This window comes from Bombina bombina, chromosome 12 (genome assembly GCF_027579735.1).
Source record: "Bombina bombina isolate aBomBom1 chromosome 12, aBomBom1.pri, whole genome shotgun sequence".
NCBI classification, from domain to species: domain Eukaryota; kingdom Metazoa; phylum Chordata; class Amphibia; order Anura; family Bombinatoridae; genus Bombina; species Bombina bombina.
The window spans coordinates 60,332,740-60,357,816 of NC_069510.1; the positions used below are offsets into that span (position 1 = coordinate 60,332,740).

Genomic DNA, 25,077 nt, shown 5'->3' on the forward strand with positions numbered 1-25,077 from the left:
AGTAATATCCTCGTTTTTCTAGAGTGATCCTATATCCATATGCTTTGACACATTAAACTTGATATTTGGATGCGGAGTGTACCTAAAAAACAGGATTTATGCTTACCTGATAAATTACTTTCTCCAACGGTGTGTCCGGTCCACGGCGTCATCCTTACTTGTGGGAATATCTCTTCCCCAACAGGAAATGGCAAAGAGTCCCAGCAAAGCTAGCCATATAGTCCCTCCTAGGCTCCGCCCACCCCAGTCATTCGACCGACGGACAGGAGGAAAAATATAGGAGAAACCATATGGTACCGTGGTGACTGTAGTTAGAGAAAATAATTCATCAGACCTGATTAAAAACCAGGGCGGGCCGTGGACCGGACACACCGTTGGAGAAAGTAATTTATCAGGTAAGCATAAATTCTGTTTTCTCCAACATTGGTGTGTCCGGTCCACGGCGTCATCCTTACTTGTGGGAACCAATACCAAAGCTTTAGGACACGGATGAAGGGAGGGAGCAAATCAGGTTACCTAAACGGAAGGCACCACGGCTTGCAAAACCTTTCTCCCAAAAATAGCCTCCGAAGAAGCAAAAGTATCAAATTTGTAAAATTTGGCAAAAGTGTGCAGTGAAGACCAAGTCGCTGCCTTACATATCTGGTCAACAGAAGCCTCGTTCTTGAAGGCCCATGTGGAAGCCACAGCCCTAGTGGAGTGAGCTGTGATTCTTTCAGGAGGCTGCCGTCCGGCAGTCTCATAAGCCAATCGGATGATGCTTTTAAGCCAAAAGGAAAGAGAGGTAGAAGTCGCTTTTTGACCTCTCCTTTTACCAGAATAGACAACAAACAAAGAAGATGTTTGTCTGAAATCTTTTGTAGCCTCTAAATAGAATTTTAGAGCACGGACTACGTCCAAATTGTGTAACAAACGTTCCTTCTTTGAAACTGGATTCGGACATAAAGAAGGTACAACTATCTCCTGGTTAATATTCTTGTTAGAAACAACCTTTGGAAGAAAATCAGGCTTAGTACGCAAAAACCACCTTATCTGCATGGAACACCAGATAGGGCGGAGAACACTGCAGAGCAGATAACTCTGAAACTCTTCTAGCAGAAGAAATAGCAACCAAAAACAAAACTTTCCAAGATAGTAACTTAATATCTATGGAATGTAAAGGTTCAAACGGAACCCCTTGAACTGAAAGAACTAGATTTAGACTCCAGGGAGGAGTCAAAGGTCTGTAAACAGGCTTGATCCTAACCAGAGCCTGAACAAATGCTTGAACATCTGGCACAGCTGCCAGTCTTTTGTGTAGTAAGACAGATAAAGCAGAGATCTGTCCCTTTAGAGAACTTGCAGATAATCCTTTCTCCAAACCTTCTTGTAGAAAGGAGAGAATCTTAGGAATTTTTATCTTATTCCATGGGAATCCTTTGGATTCACACCAACAGATATATCTTTTCCATATTTTATGGTAAATCTTTCTAGTTACCGGTTTTCTGGCCTGAACCAGAGTATCTATCACAGAATCTGAAAACCCACGCTTTGATAGAATCAAGCGTTCAATCTCCAAGCCGTCAGCTGGAGGGAGACCAGATTTGGATGTTCGAATGGACCCTGAACAAGAAGGTCCTGTCTCAAAGGTAGCTTCCATGGTGGAACCGATGACATATTCACCAGGTCTGCATACCAAGTCCTGCGTGGCCACGCAGGAGCTATCAAGATCACTGAGGCCTTCTCCTGTTTGATCCTGGCTACCAGCCTGGGAATGAGAGGAAACGGTGGAAATACATAAGCTAGGTTGAAGGTCCAAGGTGCTACTAGTGCATCTACTAGAGTCGCCTTGGGATCCCTGGATCTGGACCCGTAGCAAGGAACCTTGAAGTTCTGACGAGACGCCATCAGATCCATGTCCGGAATGCCCCATAATTGAGTTAGTTGGGCAAAGACCTCCGGGTGGAGTTCCCACTCCCCCGGATGGAATGTCTGACGACTCAGATAATCCGCTTCCCAGTTTTCCACACCTGGGATGTGGATCGCAGATAGGTGGCAGGAGTGATCCGCCGCCCATTGAATTATTTTGGTCACTTCTTTCATCGCCAGGGAACTCCTTGTTCCCCCCTGATGATTGATATACGCAACGGTCGTCATGTCTGATTGGAATCTTATGAATCTGGCCTTTGCTAGCTGAGGCCAAGCCCTGAGAGCATTGAAGATCGCTCTTAGTTCCAGAATGTTTATCGGGAGAAGAGACTCTTCCCGAGACCATAGTCCCTGAGCTTTCAGAGATTCCCAGAACGCGCCCCAGCCCACTAGACTGGCGTCGGCCGTGACAATGACCCACTCTGGTCTGCGGAAGCTCATTCCCTGGGATAGATGGTCCAGGGTCAGCCACCAACGGAGTGAATCTCTGGTCTTTTGATCTACCTGAATCACTGGAGACAAGTCTGTATAGTCCCCATTCCACTGTTTGAGCATGCACAGTTGTAATGGTCTTAGATGAATTCGTGCAAAAGGAACTATGTCCATTGCTGCAACCATCAACCCTACTACTTCCATGCACTGCGCTATGGAAGGACGTGGAACAGAATGAAGAACTTGACAAATGCTTAGAAGTTTTGACTTTCTGACCTCTGTCAGAAAAATCCTAATTTCTAAGGAATCTATTATTGTTCCCAAGAAGGGAACTCTTGTTGACGGAGACAGAGAACTTTTTTCTATGTTCACCTTCCATCCGTGTGATCTGAGAAAGGCCAGAACGATGTCTGTATGAGCCTTTGCTTTTGACAGGGACGACGCTTGTATTAGAATGTCGTCCAAGTAAGGTACTACTGCAATGCCCCTCGGTCTTAGAACCGCTAGAAGGGACCCTAGTACCTTTGTGAAAATCCTTGGAGCAGTGGCTAACCCGAATGGGAGGGCCACAAACTGGTAATGTTTGTCCAGAAAGGCGAACCTTAGGAACTGATGATGTTCTTTGTGGATAGGAATATGTAGGTATGCATGCTTTAGATCCACGGTAGTCATAAATTGACCTTCCTGGATAGTGGGTAGAATCGTTCGAATGGTTTCCCCGAAGGCACAGACATGTTAAACAGGCTTAAACTTGTCAATAAAGCACAAAAAACTTTTAAAACAAAACCGTTACTGTCTCTTTAAATTTTAAACAGAAAACACTTTATTACTGAATATGTGAAAAAGTATGAAGGAATTGTTCAAAAATTACCAAAATTTCACCACAGTGTCTTAAAGCATTAAGAGTATTGCACACCAATTTTCAGAGCTTTAACCCTTAAAATAACGGAACCGGAGCCGTTTACAAATTTAACCCCTATACAGTCCCAGCTATAGCCTTTGCTGTGACCTAACCAAGCCCAGAGGGGAATACGATACCAAGTGACGCCTTCTAGAAACTTTTCCAGCTACTTTCAGATCCTCACACATGCATCTGCATGTCTTGCTCTCAAAAACAACTACGCAGTAATGGCGCGAAAATGAGGCTCAGCCTACAACTGGGAAGGCCCTCCCTGACTGGAAAAGGTGTCTAACATTGTGCCTGCCGTTAAAAAACGTTCCCCAAGTTTATAAATGTGAATTATCAGCATAAACATGTATAAAATGCCCAAATAAAGCAAACGATTTAGCCCATAAAAGTGTCTACCAGTTTTATAGCCCACATTAAGCCTTTTATTCTGTTTGCTTGACTAAGAAAATGGCTTACCGGTCCCCATTAGGGGAAATGACAGCCTTCCAGCATTACATGGTCTTGTTAGAAATATGGCTAGTCATACCTTAAGCAGAAAAGTCTGCTAACTGTTTCCCCCAACTGAAGTTACTTCATCTCAACAGTCCTATGTGGAAACAGCAATCGATTTTAGTTACTGTCTGCTAAAATCATCTTCCTCTCACAAACAGAAATCTTCATCCTTTTCTGTTTCAGAGTAAAAAGTACATACCAGCACTATTTTAAAATAACAAACACTTGATAGAAGAATAAAAAACTACATTTAAACACCAAAAAACTCTTAACCATCTCCGTGGAGATGTTGCCTGTGCAACGGCAAAGAGAATGACTGGGGTGGGCGGAGCCTAGGAGGGACTATATGGCCAGCTTTGCTGGGACTCTTTGCCATTTCCTGTTGGGGAAGAGATATTCCCACAAGTAAGGATGACGCCGTGGACAGGACACACCAATGTTGGAGAAATAAAAAGAACAAGCGATATACAAATTGTATATGTGGGGTGGGTTCTTGAGAAAGGCCCTGTAAAGGGCTGAAATGCGTAGACGTTACAACAAATAGGATTTGTGAGGCTATTTATCATTCCAGGATCATCTGCAGGGTGAGTTTTATACTGATAGAACCCACCCCACATATACAATTTGTATATCGCTTGTTCTTTTTATTTTTAGGTACACTCAGCATCCAAATATCAAGTTTAATGTGTCAAAGCATATGGATATAGGATCACTCTAGAAAAAACAGGATATTACTGCAATTACCTGAGAACTTTTTTTCCTTTTTTAATGGACATAAATTTTTAATTTGGACATTGAATTTTATTGGACATCGATTCAAACACTGTTATTAGCAGTGTCAGAGATCTCTCATTTTTTTTTTTTTTTTTGAAAATATGTTTTTATTGAGGATTAAGCAATACAACCGGTGTCACAACGCAGGTGACTAAAAGTTGCACATATATGCAAACATTATATTGTTGTGATGATACAGTAAATATAGCTATTGATGGAAATGCAAATCACATAAATCAAGCATGACATACAATATCAACCGCATGAACCTCATTTTTAATTATCATGAATAAGATTATAAACCTCAATTTTAAATAGTGTGAACAGACTGTAAACACAGGGGCAAACTAATACTTCAGTAATATCAATTAACTCAGTTTTCTAGGAACTTCATAAAGTCAGTTTAGGAATATCTGTCTGTACACTTCAACTAGTATTCTCAGTGCGCATCTCCAGGCGGGGGCGGCCCTCTATGGGAAGAGGGGAGGGAAGAGAGGGGAAATAAAGATTAGGAAGTATGATAAGAGAGGGGAAGGGTGGACAATCAGTTTATTAGTAGGGAATATAGGAAAGCAAGTGTCATCAGCCAATTAGCATATCCCTAATTTGGTGTGAGAGTTTAATTATAATAATGGAAGGGATCAGAAACTTTAATGCAGCTAAAAATTTAACTGTGATCTCCTTGATAGGTAAACCAAGGCTCCCAAATCCGCCAATAGAGCTCCTCCTTATCCATGTTAGAATAGAAACTTTGTTCCATTTTGGCGTATATCTGCATTATAGATGTAACTGCTGTAATATCTGGGGGTTGGGTTTGTTTCCAGGCCCTTGCAATCGCCAGTTTCGTGGCCGCTAGGACAAAGATGACCAGTTTAGATACGTGAGTTGGGACATTCTTCGGGAAGATATGTAGGAGGGCAATGGTAGGAGCAAGTGGTATAGAAAGCCCAAGGTTAGCGCAAAGGGTTTTTACCTGATTCCAGAGGGGAATAAGTTTCGGGCAATCCCACCAGATATGTATATCTGAACCTCTTTGCATACAATCTCTCCAGCATAGAGGAGACGTTGTGGGGAACATCTGCGACAACCTCAAGGGAGTATAGTACCATTTTAGGAATAATTTCATGTAGGCCTCTAACGTGTTTGCACAATGTACCGTCTTTTTAGTTAGTGTCATAGCTGTACTTAGGTCTTTATCTGAAATAGGTCTAGATAGATCACCTTCCCATGCTCTCAACTGCCAAGATCTGTCTCTATTTGTGGACAACTGTAGGAGATCATAATGGAATGATATGAGCTTAGGAGTCTTAATAGGAAGCTGCCATAGCTTTTCCCAGTTAGTCAAGGGTCTATTCAGAGCCTTGGTGAATCCCCATGATGTCATAAAGGCATAAAGTCTCGAGTATTCAAACGAGGCCCACAGGGGGGGGGGGTTCTGGGATAATTGTTCTCATGTTATGAGGAGTGAGTAGGGTACCCGAGGGGTATAGACGTGAGACCACTTTCAGGTCCTACGCACTCCACTGTTGTATGTGTGTATCAGGGAGAGCCGCCAGTAAGGCTGGTATGGAATGAATGGGAGACGGGTGTGGGGCAATGTCTCGTAGATTTCTGAGGCTATACCAAACCTTCAGATTATCTCTGATGATGGCATATTTTAATTTCAAGGTGTCGACACTGTGGCTAGGGATCCAGGGTAGGTCTGCTTACTTTAAGCCCCCAGGAAGGGCTAATGTTTCTATGTTTTTCCAGCCCTGTACTTCCCCTTTGTCTGCCCATGCTGTAATATGAGAGAGCCTAGCTGCCTCATAGTACCCCCGTATGCTAGGCATTGCAACTCCTCCATATTCATATCTTTTTTGGAGTATTTTTGCTGCAATCCGGGGCCTAGACTTATGCCAAATGTAATGTTGTCCAATGGATTGGAGCTTATCTATTAAAGTGTTGGGGACATTAAGAGGGATACAGCGGAAATAGTACAGAATTTTAGGCAAGATCGTCATTTTGAAAGATGCGATGCGACCTAACCATGAGATCTCCTTAAGACTCCAAGAGGAGGTAAGCTCAGTAATCTCTCTAGAGATCTCTCATTTTTAATAACTTGTATTGTGCCAGCACAGATAATTAATTTGCACTTTGTATTTGTATCTAATTGCATTTAATTTCCATTAGTTTTAATTTAATGTAATAAATTGTTCACTATTTTACTACATACTCTGTTATTTTATAACTACCTTAACAATTAACTTATCAATTAGCTTATTTAAGAGTTATTTGCAAGATTTTGTTGGCACATCATATCATCCCAATATAAATTTTCACTACACCAGAATCGATCACACATTTTTTTGACTATATCGTAGATTCGCCATTATTCACTTATTGCACATAGTAACTATTTGCACATATTAATTATACTTCTCTCATTTATTATTTATTTTTCATACCTTTTCTCACTTATTGTTCCTAATTATTCTTCATATACATTTATTCAATCAGAATATTTAATTTATCTCTAATTTGCCCTACCCAATGAACGTTTTTAATCCTTAGACACTACTGTTTTTAGATTGCTCCTAAGATTTTTTAGGAGGCTATAAATAGCCTATTTTTAGAGTTAACCTCTCCTACTAGGTGGGGTCATATTATTTATATTATTTGTAATTCATCACATTTGTACTTTCCATAGATGTCTTTTAACTAGATCTATTCCAGTCAATCTATAATTTTGTCTTATAGCCTTCTTTAACACATATCTTGTTTATCATTATCTTATTGTTGAATTTTGTGATTCAATCAAATATTCATACTATTTGTATATATATAGACCAATAGGGTCTCCTTGGATCACGTGTTCATTATTAACTCACATCTAGTGACTCTGTTGGAACCCAATACTATTTAACCTGTGTAATACTTCAGCCTATTAGGCGCTCCTATCGTCTCAAATTTCTAACTTTATTTAAACTTTATTAGGGAGTCTTTGTTAGTGTAGCTTGCATTCTACCTAGGCACTGGTTTCAAAACATAGATTGTAATTGCACTTTCCTATATTAGTGCCCAACTCTTCTCACCTTTACATCCAACCCTGCATGCTGAATGATTTCTTTGGCAACAGTGGCATAGTCTGGATTCATCTCTATGGTAACGAGTCGTGCTCCAGGGGGTAACAATCGAGCAATTCTCATAGCTGAATAACCACAGTATGTGCCCAGTTCCAGGACCCAGTGAGGACGAGTTTCTAACACTGTAGCATCCAAGATCTGACCTATTTGAACAGCACCAAGATGGGTAGAAGCACACATGAGACATGGCAGACAAAAGCAACACTTTAAAGGGACAGTTTACTGTAAAATTGTTTTCCCTTAATGTGTTTCCAATTACTTTTTTTTACCAACTGCAGAGTATACAAAAGTATGATAATTTTCTTTTAGTTTTATTTGTGTATATGAAATAGCTGAGTTTGTGTTTTGAAGCCACAACCTAATAAAGTGGGTTGAGCTTGTAGGTATAACCAGATCTTATTACTTTATCACATTGTGTACATATACCTGTGTCTTTATCTTATATCTGTAGGTATAATCAGATCTCATTACATTATCACATTGTGTACATATACCTGCTTCTTTATCTTATATCTGTCCGTAAACCAAAGACCAATACTTGGAAAGAACAATGGAAAATTAACATTTTATTACCTAACCTCTTCTATACCCCACTGGGAGTGTAACTTCTTCTGCTGGTTGTGTTTACACAGTTAATCTATAGCTTGGACCTAAGGCCAGAAACTTTCAGAATAGGTGGGGATACCACAGGTTAAATCAGCTATTTCAAATGCCAATATAAGGGTAAAGGAAATACTTGTAAACAATTGAATACATTCCAGTAGGTAAAGTGGGTCATTGGAACAAATTAAAGGGTAGAACATTTTTGAGTAAACTGTCCCTTTAAAAAGGCTGGGAATCATGGAAGAGATAGAAAGGAGACACAGAATTGGCAGCCACGGACAATATGGCATTAAAGGGATATTAAAGTAAATTTTATACATGCATATTATTAGCAATTAGGTACTACATGCAAAAAAAGAATGTTTTATAAACATTTCAATCTTGACTTACTGTTTTTTTGCACTCTTGGGCAATTTAGGCATACTCTTGAGTATGTTTATCTTACCTCCTAAAAGAGCAATCACTGTGTAGCATGTTACAGGGTTACTTTTTGGGGTCCTGTTGCATGCACTATAGTTTCTTTGGAGGCAAAAAAATTAATGAAAGTAGATACCCAATACAAAGTCAATACCTTTCTTGTCCCCTACGTTCATGGCCCACTCCACCTGAGAGCAGTAAGTATCCACCGCACACAGCACACTGTCGGCATCCCCCCTCTTGGCTACTTTCTGTACATACTGCAGGATCCTCCTGGGACGGCTTGTGCCACTCAAGAAGTCTCGCAGCCGCTCAAGGTAGTTGTCGTGCCACCAAAGAGCCCAAGCACCCTCCGTGCGTATACGCCTGATAACCAGGAACAGCAAAGACCCCAGCACCGCACAGAATGTAAGAACCAAGGATATCATTGCAACCAGCGACAGAGCCTACAAACAGGGAGAGTTTAAGGGAGGAGAATGACAAACAGAAGCTGGAGAATTTCCAACAGACAAGTAATTTAAGGGAACAGGGTTGATAGTAACATACATAGTAACATAGTAGATGAGGTTGAAAAAAGACCGAAGTCCATCGAGTTCAACCTATACAAATCTAAAATATATACAAAAAGTTCCAGTTAAGCTTAAATAATCCCACTAAAAGGTGACCCATTTAAAAGAGAACCTTAAGGGCAAATGGTGTTTCTCCAACATAGATACTTAACAAGTCCAACTCCTTACCACTACCCTTTCACACTTGCATTATCGAGATAAATTGGTCGGTGGCTGGCGGTCTAGGAGGCACTCTGGGTAAGAGTAGTACCATACGTTATGGTGCATATTATTTTATTGTATTGTGTTTAACTTGTTATTTAATGTGAGAGGCAGGGCACAGCTCATGACTTCTTTGTCATACTAATGCGGGACTATTATGAACTTTTCACTGGACAGTAAGCACCTTTCAAGTCTTCTATTGGACACAAAGTAACACCTTTTCTGAGTGTCTAAAATGATTAGCTACTGTCCTGGGTTTATGTGTATGCCACTCTCACTGAGTGTTATTTTATTGTATTTTATTTTTTGTTGTTATTAATGTTATAAAGGAAAATTGGAAAATGTGGGAGGTGGGGACTCATGACTTCCTTGCCATACTAATGCAGGACTATTGTAAACTACCCACTAGATGGAATAACTCCGCTGAGGACCTGTGTCGGTTGTAAAGTACTACTTTTTCTTTCTGATTTATCATTGTCATGGGATGTGTGTATACCATTCTCACTGTATAAATAAAGTTTAAAAAAATAAAAAATAAAAAAAAGACCCATTTAATACTAGCAATCATATCCATGAATTTTGTTTATAGACAGAAATGTATCCAAATAATTTTTAAATGTATCTAGGGTATTGGCATTCACTACCTCCTTTGGTAATGAGTTCCACAATTTTATTGCTCTTACAGTGAAAAAACGTTTCCGTTGCAGGAGATTAAATCTCCTTTCCTCCAACCTTAAATTGTGACCTCTGGTCACAAACAATTTTCTTGGAATAAACAGAGCTTCTGTCATCTCTGTATATGGGCCTTGAATATATTTATATAAAGTAATCATGTCACCTCTTAAGCGCCTTTTTTCTAAAGAAAAGAGACCAGATTTGGCTAGGCTCTCCTCATAGGTTAAATTCTCCAATCCCTTATTAGCTTTGTGGCCCTTTTCTGAACTTTTTCTAGTTCTGCAATATCTTTTTTTGTGATTGGTCCCCAGAACTGCACTCCATACTCAAGGTGAGGTCTTACCAGGGCTTTATATAATGACAGAATTATGCTTTCCTCCCTTGAGTCAATGCCTCTTTTAATACATGCTAGTATCTTATTAGGCTTTGTAGCCGCTGCCCTGCATTGTGCACCCATCTTTAACTTGTTATCTATTACTACCCCCAAATCCCTTTCCTCCTGTGTTTGGCTAAGTCTTGTCCCATTTAAATAATACGTTGCCTGCTTATTTTTCTTCCAAAATGTAGAACCTTGCATTTTCCCGTATTAAATCTCATTTTCCATTTACATGCCCATACTTCTAATTTTTCCAGGTCCCTTTGTAACGAAAGTTCATCCTGCGCTGATCTAATGACCTTACTTAACTTAGTATCATCTGCAAAAATAGAGATGTCGCTATTTAATCCTAGCTCCAAGTCATTTATAAAAAATATTAAAAAGAATAGGGCCCAGCACTGATCCCTGGGGTACTCCACTGATTACCTTTGTCCAAACTCAGTATGACCCATTTACTACTACTCGTTCCTCCCTATCTTTTATCCAGTTATTTATCCATAAACTAACATTTTCAGCTATTCCCAGTCCCTTAATTTTGTGCATTAATCTCTCATGTAGCACTGTATCAAACGCCTTTGCAAAATCAAAGTATATCAAATCAACTGATTCCCCTTTATCTATATTTTACTTACTTCCTCATAGAATCTAATTATCATATCTAATCTCATAAAACCATGCTGATTAGAAGTCATAATCTTGTTTACACGAATATGCTCATCAATATAATCCCTTATAATCCCTTCAAATATCTTCCCCACTATTGATGTCAGACTAACTGGTCTATAGCTTCCTGGATCATCCCTACTTCCCTTTTTGAAGAGTGGCACCACATCAGCTTTACGCCAATCTTTGGGTACCATGCCTGAGGATAATGAATCTTGAAAAATTAAGAGTAGAGGTTTGTCTATAACAGTGCTAAATTCCCTTAACACCCTTGGGTGTATTCCATTTGGGCCTGGAGTTTTATTTACCTTAATACTATCCAATTTGTTCCTGCTATCCTCTATACATAACCCAATTAATGGTATGGGCTGGCATGTTCTATTTTGTTCCAAAGTATCATCCAATGGTTCCTCTCTTGTGTATACTGAAGAAAAAAAACTGGCTTAGTATCTCAGCCTTCTCCCTGTCACTGTTAATCATGCTACCCTCCCCGCATTTTAACCCCTTAAGGACCAGCGACGTACCCTGTATGTCGCTGGCCTTTTTTTGGGACTTGATTGTTTTATACCGTGGTCTTGCCACCAGCGTTGAGACTGCTCTATTCCACAAAGCCTTCTGGAGGGAGTGCATTAATAGCGTGTTCTTGCTAGACTTGTGCTATGTCCTGAAAAAACCCTTAACGACCAGTGACATACAGGGTATATTGTGGTCATTAAGGGGTTAATGTACCTATATTGTCTTTCTTAGATTTTTTGCTATTTATGTACTTAAAGAACCTTTTAGGGTTAGATTTAGAATCCTTTGCAATTAATTTTTCATTTTTGGCTAATTTGATTGCTTTTTTTGCATGCTTTGTTACATTCCTTATAAATATGGAATTTTGAGTCTGTACTATTTTCTTTGAATAATTTAAATGCCCTACGTTTTTTCCTAATTTCTCTTAACACATTTATATTCAGCCACATTGGCTTGGATTTTTTTATTTTTATAACCATATGGTATTTGTTGATATGTATATTTATTTAACAAAGTTTTAAATGTTATCCATTTATCCTCTGTATTTTTATTAGAGAATACTTTGTCCCAATTTATGTTATTTAATGATTTCCTTAAATCGTTGAATTTTGCTTTCTTAAAATTAAAAGTCTTGGTTAAACCTTTAAGACACTGCTTATGAAAAGAAATTTCAAATGTGACCATGTTATGATCACTGTTACCCAAATGTTCTTTGACTTCTATGTTTGATATTATATCTGTATTATTTGATAGCACTAAATCCAAAATAGCTTTACTCCTAGTTGGCTCCTCTATTAATTGTGACAAGTTATCCCTGAGAACATTTATAAATCTATCCCCCTTAGCTGAATTACTAGTTTCATTGGCCCAGTTTATATCAGGGTAGTTAAAATCTCCCATAATTACAGCACTGTTATTAGCAGCCTTACCTATTTGCATAAGTAGTTGAGTTTCATCCAGGTCACTAATGTTGGGGGGCTTGTAGCATGTTCCTAGTAATATTTTTTTAGGATTCCCCCCCCCCCGCTCTTTATTTCCACCCACAGGGTCGCCTGTATCAGAAATATCTTCCCTTATTGTAGGTTTAAGGTTAGGTTTAATATACATGCAGATTCCTCCATCCCTTTTATTATTTCTGTCCCTCCTAAATAAAATATACCCCTCTAAGTTAACTGCCCAGTCATGTGAATCATCCCACCAAGTTTCAGTTATACTGATAATATCATAGTCCTCTTCTGCAACTAAGAGCGTCAGCTCCCCCATTTTACCTGTCATGCTTCTTGCATTTGTTGTCATACATTTAATTTTCATGTGCTTTCTACTGATACTTGGTGTGCTTTCCTCCATACTTTCTAATGTGACATTTCTTAAGTCATCTCTTCCTTGAGATATCAAAGGACTTACAGATTCACAGACTGATCTCTCTATTCTATTGTGTTCTAACTGACCCTCCCCCCTTTGCCTAGTTTAAAAGATTCTCTAAGCCTGCTACCATCCATTCCCCCCAACACACCTGCACCCATGTCATTCAGATGCCATCCATCCTTACTGTACAAATTGTACCCAAGTGAAAAGTCAGTCCAGTGCTCTAAGTCAAACCCCTCATTTTTACACCATGTTTTTAACCATGAATTGACAGACCTTAGCTCCTTCTGCCTTACTGAATTAGCACACGGCAGGTAATATCTCAGAAAATATTTTACGTTGGAGGTCCTTGCTTTAAGCTTGCTACCTAACTCCCTGAAGTCATTTTTTAGGACTCTCCATCTCCCGCTGATTCCTTCATTAGTACCAATATGTACCATGACTGCAGGATCAGACCCACATCCCTCTAACAATCTATCAATACGCTCCACAATATGCCTAACACGAGCCCCTGGAAGACAGCAAACTGTTCTATTTAAAGGGTCTGGATTACAAATTACCCTATCAACCTTCCTAATAATAGAGTCTCCTACCACCAACATCTGCCTCAGGCCCTGACTTGTATGCCCCTCTTCCATGACTGAAGGACTGTTAACTATAGTATGCCCCTCTACCATGTCTCAAGAACTGCCCACCATAGTATGATGCTCTTCCACAACTAAAGGAGAGAGAGAGAAAGAGAGAGAAAGAGAGAGAAAGAGAGAGAAAGAGAGAAAAAGAGAGAAAAAGAGAGAAAAAGAGAGAAAAAGAGAGAAAAAGAGAGAAAGAGAGAAAGAGAGAAAGAGAGAAAGAAAGAAAGAAAGAAAGAAAGAAAGAAAGAAAGAAAGAAAGAAAGAAAGAAAGAAAGAAAGAGAGAGAAAAAGAGAAAAAAAGAGAGAGAGAGACACAGAGACACCAGGTCAATAATTAGGTATTCAAATTTTCAATATATGTAATGCTATGTCTCTAATATAAGAAGCTTGTGCATAGAGCATACCCACCTATCAATACCTGTGAAAGCTCTGATAACAGTGTGTATGTGGTGCTGATCTCAAAGTTAAAAAGATAAAAATAACCTTTTTCTAATTACACCTTTTGATGCAAAATACATTGCAATAGTATTGTGGTGATGTACAGTCCCATCATAATATATATATTCCTTTAAATGACTAACAGAATTCCAGACATATATTGGGGTCAGTCTTAGGGAAAAATACCATAGACTGACTTAGAAAGGATGTCTAACTAAGGACTAGATTACAAGTGTAGCACTAACGTTTGTGTGCGAGCGTTAAGGGGTTTATCGTTGGTGTTTGCATACGTCGGGATAATCCCTCATATTACAAGTTAAAGCAAACGCAATTGCTTGAACGCAAATCAAAATAACGCTCGTCGGGTTAGAGCTCTGGTTAACTGTTTAAAGAAACAAAAAAAAGTATCAAATAACACATCAATAATACATTACAAAGTACAGTTACATATGAGAAAAAAGAGAACAGTACTGGCACTAGGATCTGGTAAGTATGGAAAAAGCTAAATCACTTATGCCCTTTTCCGGTCATTTCTTTTAGGATCGTTTTTTTTTTTAACTTAGGTTTATTTTAGTACCGGTTGTTTTATTTTTACTTTGCAAAAGAGCGTAATCACTTATAAGTTTTCAGGGCATTTTTTTAGGATAAGTTTTTTTCTGCTTTGCAAAAGAGCTAACTAAATCACTAATGTGTTTTTTTATTTTAGTGCAAAAGAGCTTTGATTACTTAAATTTAATGCCCAACAAATTCACTTTTCAGGGCAATTTTTAGAGTAGGTTTTAGTTTTAGTATAGGGTTTTTTAGGGAAGGGCTTTTTTGTAAGGCAACTTTAATTTTAGGATATGGCTTTTACTGGTAGTTATTTATTTTTGGTAATTTTTTTTGTAATGGTAGTGTTTTTGTTGTTATTTTTTTTTGTAACTTAGTGGGTCTTAGGGGTTAGCTGTTAGGGGATTAAGTAGTGTAGGAGTAGTTTGCGATTTGTGGCAGTTAGGGAGTAGCATGCAGTGAGGGTATTGGCAGTTTAAGGGTTAAGTAGAGTAGGGAGGTTATTGTGGTGCAGATGTGGTGGTTTAGTGGTTAATTGTTATGGGGGGTTATGGTGGATTAGGGTTTATTCTTGTAGGCTGAGGTACGTCTACTTTGTTGTGTGATACATTTAAAATGGATCCTTTACTTTACATTGTCAATGTAGGTGGTGATGCTGCTTGGAATATATTGCCAGCATCCCCACCATTTTGATGTATAGTAAAACTCCTCTCAGCGATGCTGCCTTTGCCCCCTTAACGACCGAGGACGTGCCAGGCGCGTCCTACAAAAAAAACGGTCTTTAACGACCAAGGAAGTGCCTGGCACATCCTCAGGGGTTTCAAGTGCTCGATATGCCTCGATATTAAAGCATCGTGCAATACCCTCTGCTAAGCAACCCATGCAGAGAGGGACATTTTATGGCCCTCTCTGTATCGGCCAGCGATGGTGCCGATCGTTGGTGGTGTGGGAGGGATAGGAGGGAAGTGGGTTGGGGGCCCATTGCTTGAGGAGGCGTGAGAGGGGCAGGAGGGGGCGTGAGAGGGGGAGAGCGGTTGGGACCGCTATGCTACGGAAAGTAATCTAATGCATGGGAAGGAGGGGGATAAAAGTTAGAAAAGTGATCTGGGAGGGGGGCAGCTACACTACGGGAAAAAAAAAGTTTTTTAATAAAAAACAAAAAAATAAGCAACAACTATAGGAAACTGGGTACTGGCAGGCAGCTCAAGAAAAGGGAACAGTTCTCCAAATGTAAATCGTAGGTGCCGGGTAAATAAACACTGTCCCAACTGGATGGTAGCGTGTATAGAGATACTTGGCATGCAGTTTTCACTGAGTCTGACTCACCACCCCAAGAAAGGCTACAGGACTTAAACTGGCGGGGGACCGTGGCAAGTAGCCAACCCTATCCCTTGCGCTCCGGGTATCTTCCGGTCCTGCTACGATCAATGTGATCCTCCACAGAGGTGTGCTCCTCAACACGTGTAGTCATCGCTTTCGGGTGACGTCAATAACCAAGTACTGGTCGGCATACCATGATAAACATGCCTACTCCATACATATTCACGCTATGGGGGGACAGGTACCCACGGCTGGCAAATGGATGGTATAACAGATTTGAGGACTCCTCTCCCTCCAGTAATTATACAACAAAAATAATCCACAGGAAACCACATCTTCAAAAATAAAAAGGAAGGATTTAATTTATTATATTAAAAGGTACATGGGCACCAAGGCATAGTCGGGAAAGGTGTAGAAACGGTCTTTGCTCAGAACTAGCAAGACACTTCATTGAAGTACATAATGAGAATGTGTGCAATTTTGAATGGAATACGATAGACCATATTTGATTTCTAAAAAGACACAGCTAAGAGTGGTTGCAGATTTACATATAGAAAAAATATAACTTTGAGAAATATGGTTTCACCCAGCCAATTACGTAAACCGGTGAGCCAGAGTTCTTGGCTTAGACATGATGGGACATACAAATGTGGTAAAAACTGTAAGGCATGTGAGGTTATCAAGGTGGGCACGCAATTCACCTCTTATGTGACCAATCAGTCCTTTAACACTCGAGGGTGTATAAACTGTTCAACAACGTTTGTGATTTACCTTATAGGTTGTGCGTATCAAAAATTACAGTACGTGAGTATGACTACCCATGATGTTCGTACTAGGATACAGGGACACCTAGGGTATATCAGGAACGGGATTCTTTGCTCAGAACTAGCAAGACACTTCATTGAAGTACATAATGGGAAAGTGTGCAATTTTGAATGGAATGCGATAGAGACCATAAGGTGCCCTCTCAGAGGCGGAGATAAATGGTCTATTTTAGCCAGGCAGGAGGTCTATTGGATCAATAAAATGAGCACACTTGTACCATATCACTTCAAAACAGAAAATGACATTATCAATTTCTGGGAATGATTACAGTAATAATAATAAGTATAACTTCTTACTGTTTATGTATTTTGAATGATTTATTGATCTCTATACTTTAGGTTTATTATTGGTTTGATGTTCTATGTATATATTTAAATAAGTTAAACAGGTTGAATTGAGCTGAGTTAGTATTCTACACTGCATTAATATGTTCTAGGGTATTCATATTTTGCTATGCCTCTGTATGCCTATGCACTTTAAAAGAGATCAATTGTATATATATATATATATATATATATATATATATATATATATATATATATATATATATACTGGATTCAGACCTATGTATACCAGGGATTTAATATCCTTATTGTCTTTATCATCATTCTTTATCCTGGTCCAGTGTGTATATATTTATATAGTAATTTATCAGTAAGCATAAATTCTGTTTTCTCTTGCAAGGTGTATTCAGTCCACGGATTCATCCTTACTTGTGGGATACCAATACCAAAGCTTTAGGACACGGATGAAGGGAGGGAACAAGACAGGTAACCTAAACGGAAGGCACCACTGCTTGCAAAACCTTTCTCCTAAAAATAGCCTCCGAAGAAGCAAAAGTATCGAATTTGTAAAATTTGGCAAAAGTATGCAGTGAAGACCAAGTCGCTGCCTTACAAATCTGTTCAACAGAAGCCTCATTCTTGAAGGCCCAAGTGGAAGCCACAGCTCTGGTGGAATGAGCTGTAAATTCGTTCAGGAGGCTGCTGCCCAGCAGTCTCATAAGCCAATCGGATGATGCTTTTCAACCAGAAGGAAAGAGAGGTAGCCGTCGCTTTTTGACCTCTCCTCTTACCAGAATAGACAACAAACAAAGATGATGTTTGTCTGAAATCCTTAGTTGCTTGTAAATAGAATTTCAAAGCACGAACCACATCAAGATTGTGTAAAAGCCGTTCCTTCTTAGAAGCTGGATTAGGACACAGAGAAGGAACAATGATTTCCTGGTTAATGTTCTTATTAGAAAGAACTTTAGGAAGAAAACCAGGTTTGGTACGCAAAACTACCTTATCTGCATGGAACACCAGATAGGGTGAATTACACTGCAAAGCAGACAATTCTGAAACTCTTCGAGCAGAAGATATAGCTACCAAAACTTTCCAAGATAATAACTTAATATCTATGGAATGTAAAGGTTCAAACGGAACCCCTTGAAGAACTGAAAGAACTAAATTTAGACTCCATGGAGGAGCCACAGGTTTATAGACAGGCTTGATTCTGACTAACGCCTGTGTAAACGCTTGAACATCTGGTACTTCTGCCAGACGCTTATGTAAAAGGATAGACAGAGCGGATATCTGCCCCTTTAAGGAACTAGCTGATAAACCTTTCTCCAATCCTTCTTGGAGAAAAGACAATATCCTTGGAATCCTAATCTTACTCCACGAATAACCCTTGGATTCACACCAACAAAGATATTTTCGCCATATCTTATGGTAAATTTTCCTGGTGACAGGTTTTCTAGCTTGGATCAGAATATCTATGACTGATTAAGAGAACCCACGCTTGGATAGAATTAAGCATTCAATCTCCAAGCAGTCAGCTGCAGAGAAACTAGATTTGGATGCTTGAATGGACCCTGTATTAGCATTGGCAGTGTCCATGGTGAAAAATGAACCAAATCTCTTGAAATTTTTACAGTATGTGCCTAATGCTTCGATATGATTGCACAGCAAGTTTCAGCCTGATTAACCCTTTAATGCCCAAACCGGAGCCGGCTAAAGCAAACAACCAGTTAATAAACTACAGCACCTTGCCACAGCAGCCTGCTGTGGCCCTACCTTCCCTTAAGGATTGAATTTGAGAAAATCAAACCCCCTGAAGTCCTCAAGCAGTCTCTGGACCCATGTGAAGCAGCATGCAGGGAAATCTTGTCAGAATAAACTGCGCAACTGAGGCACGAAATTAGGCCCCTCCCACTCCACAGCTGTGGGGCCTTCAGAACCCAATTTAGGTGACTAAAAATAATGCCATGTGGAATAAAACCCCAATAAACACATCAAAAGTGTTTAAAAGTGCCAATAAAGAGTATTTTTAAAATAATTGATTGCCCTGTTAAAGTGATAACCAGTCTATTGAGCCCACTTAAATAACCCTCTAGTTCTATACTAAGTTTCAGAACATGGCTTACCCTTCCCACATGGGGAATCTTGTCAGTCTTCTAGCATTATCTTGTCTTGACTAGAAAAAAGATGACTGAAACATACCTCAAAGCAGTTAAGCCTGCAAACTGTTCCCCCCAACTGAAGTTTTCTGGTACTCCTCAGTCCTGTGTGGGAACAGCAATGGATTTTAGTTACAACATGCTAAAATCATTTTCCTCTCAGCAGAATTCTTCATCATATTTCTGCCAGAGAGTAAATAGCACAAACCGGTACTATTTAAAAATAACAAACTTTTGATTGAAGATATAAAAACTACAAATCTAACACCACATTCACTTTACCCTCCCGTGGAGATGCTACTTGTTAGAGCGGCAAAGAGAATGACTGGGGGGCGGTGCCAGAGGGGGAGCTATATGGACAGCTTTGCTGTGTGCTATCTTTGCCACTTCCTGTAGGGAATGAGAATATCCCACAAGTAAGGATGAATCCGTGGACTGGATACACCTTGCAAGAGAAAAGATATTATTAAAGTTAAACATCTATAATTCTTACGTGATCAAAAGGATTACATTACTGGGTATGTATTTTTATGGCATAAGACACAGACGTATATGGCAAAACCAGGGGGATGAAGATGATAAGGATAACACTATAGGGGTTAATGGAAATAATCGTACGAGAAGGAGGAGTAGACATAGGGGTAGGAAGAAGGTTACCTTTAAGGAGAACGATAATGTAAGTACTGATGAAGATTCCCTGTCTAATTTCTCTACTTCCAATGATGAAGGTTCAAACTCAGAAAATGAGACCTTAGCTATTAATACATTGCATGTAGCAAATGACCTTGCCCTAGTGGCTATGAATCCCAACCAACCCAATAAATCACAATCTGGGTTTAAAGTTGGTAATCAGGCTTTACAATTAGGAGCTATACCTAAAAATGTCAGCACAAATAAAAATAAAAATCATTCCAAAGAAGGGCCGAATGTAGGAATGAGTTCAGGAATAGTTAATGTACAAGGGATACCCAATATGGGTCCTTCCCCGGCTCAGGTTTTTCGGTCAGTGCTGAAAACAAAGGGAGGAGGGGAGGGGACAGAGGATGTAGGGAGCTCAATAGGAATCAACAGATACTCCCTCAGAGAATTAGCAAAGAAGTGAAGGTAAAGGAAAATATTGTTATTAATATCTCATCACACTCACTTACTGACACTCAGGGCATATGAATAGACCGGTCCGGTCGCCAATGGCAACCTAAATTTCTTGCGGGCATACCAGCCCGAGCGACGACCTGACATTTTAAGTGGGATATAAGAAGCAATAATAAAAAATGTCAAATTGCCTTTCACATATGCGCACACGCGGGAAAGGAGGGTAGAAAGGGGAGGTTATTTCTGTTAAATGCATTCAAAGACCTCCCCTTATCTCCATGGCTCTTGGTCTTTTCCTTGTCAGTTGCTACTTCCCACCCCTAAAGTTGTCTGCGCGGGAAGAGCGGTGAGTGTTTCTTCTCTGTGTTTGAATGAAGTATGGGTTAAAGTGACTATATAGTTATGGTAGGCAGCTTGCTCACGTACATTATGCTGACGTACTCCAGGGTCCTCTGCAGTACTTCAGCACAATGTACACGATCAAGCTGCCTACCATAACAATATAGAGCAGTGCACAATTTTTCTGGATGCTATTAATGCTCCAAAAACCAATCCAATTAGTAGAGAACATACGATCTCCATGCACCTAGTCAAATCTGCTAGCGCGGCACTGACAGTCGCGCTAGTAGTTGAAAGGCAGCTGGGGGGAAAAAAAAGTATTTTTAAAATGCTTGTTATGTCACTGTTCATTGTCCAGATAAATGCAGTACCGCTCACAGCGCTATAGGGTGAAGGGTGGCAGCATTAAATATACTTAGTCAATCATAACCCCCACATATGCTGAAGTAAAAAAAAAAAAAGCTCAATTATATCTTTTTTTTCCTTAGGGGGAAAAAAGTCAAGACGTACATACAGTATTACAAAGATAATATCCCTGTTTTTTTCTACCTAGTGATAGAAAAATATTTTCTAAAGCTTGCAGGGCATTCAAATTGGAAACTCTGTCGGCAATGCTTTGTGGGATTTATACAATAACACTATTTATATTGCCTTTTTACATTAGATATATACACACTACATGCAGATACGCACGGGCGACTAAAGTTTCTTGCGGGCTGGTAAGTTTTGTCATTTACTCGACCGGTGGGCGAGGGGAGTTTTTGGATATACATAGGCCCTGGACACTGAATGTAGTTTTAAACTTAGGACTAGGGTTTTGTCCCACCAGAAAGTTTAACATATTTCAAACTATTCTAGATCTGAACAAGTTTGTTCGGAATCTTACCTTATGCAGATATTTCAGTGATGAGAACACAGATTGTAATTTTTCAGGGGGAGTGGAGGAGTGTGCCACTAATACTGGGCCCCTATCTGTATTTAGTGATATGTGTGATTTGGCCACTCTCCAATCTTTGGAGGCTGAACAGATCACATAGCTACCCTCGGTCTTCCCCTGCCCTCTGGGCCTTAAGACTAAATCTAGATTTTATACTGTGCAATAAAGGGGAAAGGCTCTGGAAAGCTTCCATAAAACAAGTTTTGGAAGATCTGAAATGTCTAAATGATTCTGCAACAGCTAATCACTCTAACCTGCCTAAATATGAAAGAGAGGCTATCATCTCATTACAGAATAATATGTCCATAGTGATTAAACAATCAGACAAGGGTGGCAACATTGTAGTTATGGATAGACATATGTATATTTCAGAGGCCCTACGCCAACTAAATGATCCAGTTTCATATAAGACAGTTAGTAGGAATCCAACTAGACTGTTCCAGAATAAACTTAGATCCCTGCTAGATGATGCTTTTGTATGGTGTCATTGATAAGAATATGTTTGACTTTTTGTAAATTGCCAATCCAGTAACTCCGATCTTCCACCACTTGCCAAAGGTACACAAAGGTTTAGATAATATCAAGGGACGACCAATAGTTGCAGGAATTGGTTCTTTATTTGAACATCTGTCAGAATGCATTGAAAGCATCTTGCAACCTTTGGTCATGTCTCTCCCCAGTTTTTTGAGGGACACTACACATATGCTGAATATAGTGGAACCTTTGCGGGTGGTGGAGGGTATGAGTTGGTTTACAATAGATGTTGTCACTCTGTATACCTCTATTCCACATTCATTGGGACTTGAAGCCATCAAATTCTTTTTAGATATGATGACCAATTATTCAGATCAGACGAAGGAATTTACCATTAAGGCAATTACATTTCTTTTGGAGCACAACTATTTTCTGTTTGAAGGAACTTATTATGTCCAAAAGAGGGGTACAGCTATGGGGGCAAAATTTGCCCCCTCATATGCTAATTTGTTTATGGGCTGGTTTGAATATAGATACCTCTTTGGACATGATAATTGCTTCTTGGACAGAATTTTGTGTTACAAGAGATTCATTGATGATCTCATTTTTATTACTTCATTCAAATCTCCTTTGTAGAATTCCTCAACTCATGTATTCCTGAAATTCAGTTTACCTTTGAATGGCAAAGGGAGAAAATACATTTTTTGGATGTGGAGCTGACCATGGACTTTAAGTCTGGGAGAATTGAAATGCAAGTATATCGTAAACCCATAGCAGGTAATTCATTATTACACTCATCGAGCTAACATCCGAAACATGTATTTCGAGGTATAGCAAAGGGACAATTCCTTAGGACCAAATGTCAGGGTGCCAGGAATCAGACTGAGACGAGAAGTGCAAAAATAATCACACCTTTATTAATAGCAAAAAATAATAAAAAGTCCACAAGTCAAATAACAAGCCATCCAGAGCTGGTAGTCAGACAAGCCGAGTCAGGAGACAAAGCGAATAGTCAGACGAGCCGGAATCAGGAACAAGGAAAACAGCAGAGTTAGGAACAAGCCAGGGATCAGGAACCAGGAAGGACGTCAGGCAGCCAGGTAATACACAGGAACTCTCACAAACAGGTCTGAGACAACGCAAAGGCAAAGCATACTGAACAGAGGCCCTTTAAATAATAAGTGATGACATCACAATTCTGAGACTGCATCCTGTTTCACATGGATGATGCACACCAGTCTGGCCATAAAAGGAAGTGCAGGAAATGAGCAGCATCCCCCACAATGCACCATAGTCAGGAAGAGAGGTGAGTAAAATGGCTGCCAGCAGCACATGGCAAATACAACAGGGAAAAAACCCTGACACCAAGACGATTAGCTCAAGGGATGACATTTTTCTCTCTGAGTGTGCGTCTTTACAAGACAGGCTGCGTAAATGTGGCTATAATGAGAAAACTATTCATCAAGCCCTTGAAGACGCAAACTAAAGATAGAGTAGCCTTTTGAAATCGAGTAGTAAAAAATATGTTAAAAATGGGAGGCGTGAAGAGAATAGACCCACCTTTATCACAAAATATTCAAACCAATATTACCAAATTTGTAACATCATCAAGAAATATCTACCTATATTATATGGGGATGATTTCTAAAAAGACACAGTTAAGAGTGGTTGCAGATTCACATATAGAAAAAATTTAACTTTGGGAAATATGGTTTCACCCAGCCAATTACGTAAACCGGTGAGCCAGAGTTCTTGGCTTAGACATGATGGGACATACAAATGTGGTAAAAACTGTAAGGCATGTGAGGTTATCAAGGTGGGCACGTAATTCACCTCTTATGTGACCAATCAGTCCTTTAACACTCAAGGGTGTATAAACTGTTCAACAACGTTCGTGATTTACCTTATAGGTTGTTTGTATCATAAATTACAGTACGTGGGTATGACTACCCATGATGTTCGTACTAGGATACGGGAACACCTAGGGTATATCAGGAATGGGATTCTTTGCTCAGAACTAGCAAGACACTTCATTGAAGTACATAATGGGAATGTATGCAATTTTGAATGGAATGCAATAGAGACCATAAGGTGCCCTTTTATAGGTGGAGATAAATGGTCTATTTTAGCCAGGCAGGAGGTCTATTGGATCAATAAAATGAGCATACTTGTACCATATCGCTTCAATGAAGAAAATCACATTATCAATTTCTGGGAATGATTACAGTGATAATAATAAGTATAACTTCTTACTGTTTATGTATTTTGAATGATTTATTGATCTCTATACTTTAGCTTTATTATTGGTTTGATGTTCTATGTATATATTTAAATAAGTTAAATAGGTTGAATTGAGCCAAGTTAGTATTCTACACTGCATTAATATGTTCTAGGGTATTCATATTTTGCTATGCCTCTGTATGCCTATGCACTTTAAAAGAATTAAATTGTATACCTAAACCTTAATAATATATATAATATATATTAGTATATATACTGGATTCAGACCTATGTATACCAGGGATTTAATATCCTTATTGTCTTTATCATCATTCCTTATCCAGGTCCAGTGTATACACATATATATATATATATATACACACATTGCGATTGAGTATTGCTGTTTTCACGTTTCATGTGTAATCATATATATGTATAGGGCTATCTCATATTCATTTATTTTACGCTGGTTTCTTTGCCATCACTTTATGTGCATATGCCAAATTTTGTATAGTTGTATATATGTATTCAAATATTCCGTAGTGGTAACATAATTCATATTTTCTGCACTACTGAGTATTGAATAGTTTAATGTTGTTCCTTTTAATTAGGTAAGGGGGGTGGACGGGGGGTGTTTTTATCCTCCAATGGGTAACTTCTGTATAGTATAAGTAAATGTGACACCTGTAATAATGTATGGTCTATAATTACAGCTACATTTTGCCGAAACGCAAAAGACCGTTTCTACACCTTTCCCAAATATTCCTTGGTGCCCCTGTACC

At 39.2% G+C, this 25,077-nt stretch overlaps 1 protein-coding gene across 2 annotated transcripts in view; it reads right to left on the reverse strand.

Moving 5' to 3' along the window:
- LOC128642632 (catechol O-methyltransferase A) overlaps window positions 1–25,077 on the reverse strand; it is a 127,812-nt gene that overhangs the window by 94,172 nt on the left and 8,563 nt on the right. For both annotated transcript variants that reach the window (XM_053695416.1, XM_053695415.1), the window contains exons 2-3: window positions 8,816–9,107; window positions 7,591–7,784 (exon numbers count right to left, since the gene is read on the reverse strand). In XM_053695416.1, the coding sequence (XP_053551391.1) occupies window positions 7,591–7,784; window positions 8,816–9,107 (486 nt within the window). The remainder of the gene's footprint in view (window positions 1–7,590; window positions 7,785–8,815; window positions 9,108–25,077) is intronic.